The following is a 3,938-nucleotide window of genomic DNA, read 5'->3' on the forward strand; positions in this document are numbered from 1 at the left end:
TTGAGATTTTTCTGTAGCAAGGAAGTCTTTCGTGAGATCAAGCGCTGAAGGTGCGGATGGCGCGGGAAGTAATGTTTCTTCGCCAAGCACTCCAGCGGGTTCCAGTTCACCTATCTCTGCATCGGGTATTGTGGGTTCGACGGTAATAGTTTCCACCACTTCGACAACCATTGAAAAGCCTTCAGTTGTAGGCTGAGGCTGTGGCTCAAGCTTTTTGACTACATCGAGATCCTTAGCAGGCTCAGAAGCTTCGACAACTTCTGGTTCTTTAACCGCCTCTGGTACTTCGACAATTTCGGGCTCTTCGACCACTTTTTCAGGTGTCGCCACCACTATAGAAATCTTTGCTTCTTGTTGAGATTTTTCTGTAGCAAGGAAGTCTTTCGTGAGATCAAGCGCTGAAGGTGCGGATGGGGCGGGAGGTGATTTTTCTTCACCAGGCACCTCAACGGTTTCCAGTTCTGCTATCACTGCATCGGGTATTGTAGGTTCGAAGGTAACAGTTTCCACCACTTCGACAACCTTTGAAAACTGTTCAGTTATAGGTTGCGGCTGTGGTTTATGCTCTTCGGCCTCCGTAGCAGTTTGTGGAGCTTCAACTTCTTTAGTATCTGTAGGCTCTCCGGTATAATTTAGATCAATTTCTGTATTTTTGACGACAGTTGTTTCGGCCACCACGGTGGTGTTGATTGGTTTCTCTACAACTTGCTGAGGTTCTGCGGTAAGTTCGTGTTCCTTAGTTGGCAGAGGTTCTTTAACTGGCTCAGCTTCTACCACTACGTCCTTTAGCTCAGACTCATTTACCAACACCGTTGATTTTTCTTGTAATGACTTTTCAGTAGCCAAGAAATCTTTTGTGAGAGCGAGTGCTGTTGGCGCAGCTGGAGCCGCGACGAAAACTTCAGTTGAATCTGGCTGAGATTGAGAAGTTTCTTTGACTAATTCAGGTTGAGCTTCAGGTTTCACAAGCTCCGTACCTGCTTCAAGCACACCCACCTTTTCACCTTCTGTGATATCAACTGTGACTGTTTCAATCACATCGATTTCTTTGGTTGGCTTCTCTTTCGGTTCTTGCGCTTCAACAGCTGTCGGCTCTTCCACTTCTTCAACGACAAATTCATTCGAAACCTCCACCTGCGGTACATTTTCCGTACTAGTAGTCTTAATAGTGGTTGTTGTTGTTTCAACCACACTCTGTACAGCCGTTGAAGGCTCTGGAACAGTTGTGGTTACCTGAGCTGGTAGCTCTTCAGTTTTCACAACATCTGCGTATGAGCTTCCTGTCACTTGCACTGGTGGATGTTTCTCTGTAGACACGCGTTCATTAACCAGGAAATCGGTAGTGGCGTCGACAACTTCTTGTCGCTTGGGCGTCTGGAAGTCGGCAGTCTGACTCACTACCAATGTTGTCCAAGGCACCTTATCTTCGGACTGGCGTACATTCACAATCGGCGCTGGAAATACTGTTGTCTCAGTTTGTATGAGTGCAGACCATGTTGTGGGTTGATCTGTCGGCGATTGCACAGTAACTTCCTCCGCAGGCTCTGGTATTTGCGAAGTGTCGTCTGTCTCCGGTAACTCTTCTACGGGCTTTGTCTCATTTTCTGTTACTGAAACCTTTAATTGTGGTTTCAACTTGGCAGACCAATATGAGGTCTGACTGATAAAGGCGTCGGAGGTCGTAGTTGCAGTAGGAGTAGTCTCAGTTATAAGCGCTGAGCTTTCAGTTGGTACTTCATGCAATTCTTCCAGTTCAGCTTCATCCGCATGTTTTTTCTTATTTTTCTTCTTGGGTTTTTTGGTTTTCTCCTTCTTTTCGGGTTCCAACGCTATAGTAGTGCGTACCTTTACGCTTTCGTCAACAACACTTTCTGGCACAGCTTCTGTTGGCTTGGCTGTACTTTCTTCGTAAAGTGGTCGTATGTGCTGGACGGGCTCAGGCACATTTTGCGCTGCAATAGCCGCCCATGATAAACCGGTCGTTAGTGGTGTAGTTGCTCTTTGTGGCTCTACTACTACGGTTTGCTCTACAACGATGTTTTCTAACTCTTCAGATAGTTGCGGTGGTTCTTCTTTCTTTACAACTTCGGCTCTTTCTTTTGGCACATCTTTACTGCGATCGCGATTTGCCTGTTTGCCATGCTTGTTCTTCTTGGTTTTCTCAGGTTTTTGATGGTGAGCAGGAATATCTTCTTGAACTGACTGCTGTGAGCGCGAACGTGATCGTCTGCGTCGTTTTTCTTTCTTAGATACACACTCAAGGAAGCCTTCGCTGTCTGTTGTTGGTGGCGCTTCCTCAGTAATTGTGGGAGCTTCGGTAACTTTAATGGCTGGACGGTCTATAGTGCGTGATGGTCTCGCTGGCGCACTGGTACTCACAACATCGCTGGTTTCATGTGTTACGAATATCTTTTGTTGTGGCTCCTGCGGCGCGAAACTTCTAACGATAGACGCCCAGGATGAAGTGCCTGGTTCAGTAGAATGTTTGTTTTCGTCCTTCATTATTTCCTTCCATGTCATTTCCGATGCCCATGATGAAGTTTCCGGCTTCGGTTCTGGTTCTGGCGTTGGCTCAATCTCTTCACTTTCAATCATATCTTTCCATGACATTTCAACTGTCTCAGTGACACATTGCGCATCTTCTAGCTCTGTTTCAGCTGCAGTTGGCGCCTTAGGTACTTCAGGTTCAGGTTCGTTTACGGCTTCTGCTCTAGAAGCTTCCATTGTTGGCGCTAGCTGTACTGGGTGTGTCTCAACAATGGGTTCCGATTGCATTTGCTCGAACTCCACAAGTTCTTCGGTAGATTCCGGAACTTCCAATTCATAGGGCATTGATGCCTCTGCTTCAGGCGCAAAGATTCGCGAAGTAGTTGGCTCACTTTCAAGCTCTTGATAGCGTATATTAGTATTATCGACCAAACCAGATTTTCTTACCACTTCGGCGTATGTTTCGGACCTAGACCAAACTGAAGGTGGTGCGGCAGGAGCTACTGTCTCTTCGTGAATTAAAGTCTCCGGTTCTGGACTTGGTTCGGAAACATGTTCCTTAGTAGGTTGCGTTGCTTGTTGCTCCTCTTCTACGACATTGGACTTTTCTTTCTTCTGCTTTTGCTTCTTTGGCTTTTCTTTTCGTTCTTTAGGCCGCACGGTTTCAGGTAGTTCATTGACTTCCTGCTGTTTAGGAATAGTCACTTCGGTTTCAATCAATGCGACGCTTTCTGGATAATGTTCTTTCTCTTCTATCGCAATCGCGGCATCATAAATAGTGTCTCTTACAGTCTCAGTTATTACTGGACGCACAACTTCCTCTTCTTGTTCCTGGCTAACTATGGCTGACCAGGAGAGGGATACTTCAGCCGAAGTCTCATCTGATTTTATAGTTCCTCCAACTGGTTCAGCTGGTTTTTCATCCAGATCGGCAATTTGTTTCTTAATCTTTTCTTTTCTTGGTTTTCCGTCAGACTTTTCGGTATGCTGCTTTTCATGTCCGATGAATGTATGTATTGTGTCCTCACTAGCTGCATCATCTAGCGATTTTACTTCTGGAATTGGTATGACATCTTGGTCAAGACTCTTCGTCGGTTCTTTTCTGCTTTCAACTATTTCCGTTAGTTCGTGTATACTTGTTATTGGAACTTCTACAACATTTTGACTAACGATAGTAGACCATGCCATTAATGGCGTAACTGCAGGTGTAGCCGCATGCTCAACAACTGTTGGCTTATCCGGCTTCGTTTCTTCAACAGCAGCTACTGTTTCAACTTTCTCTGGTTTTTCCTTTTTCGGCTTTTGCTTCTTGGACTTCTCCTTGGATGGTTTGCTCTCACCAGATGTAGTAAAGCTTTCTGTGACTTCTGAAACAGTCTGTGGGATTTCTGTGTGCTCTTCTACAAATTTCACCGACTTTTTAGTCTCAAGCGCTTCTCTCTTTTCAAAAA

At 45.5% G+C, this 3,938-nt stretch overlaps 1 protein-coding gene across 1 annotated transcript; it reads right to left on the bottom strand.

The window, feature by feature from the left end:
- Positions 1–9: 9 nt before the first annotated feature.
- Positions 10–3,932, bottom strand: LOC118757106 (titin-like; the record flags this gene model as incomplete). Its single annotated transcript, XM_036491845.1, has 1 exon — positions 10–3,932. A coding segment is annotated over exon 1 (3,666 nt), but the record flags the coding sequence as incomplete, so codon positions are not given.
- Positions 3,933–3,938: the final 6 nt, after the last annotated feature.

The sequence above is a fragment of the Rhagoletis pomonella genome, unplaced genomic scaffold, assembly GCF_013731165.1.
Source record: "Rhagoletis pomonella isolate Grant_MI unplaced genomic scaffold, Rhpom_1.0 Rhpom_scaffold_14398, whole genome shotgun sequence".
NCBI lineage: Eukaryota > Metazoa > Arthropoda > Insecta > Diptera > Tephritidae > Rhagoletis > Rhagoletis pomonella.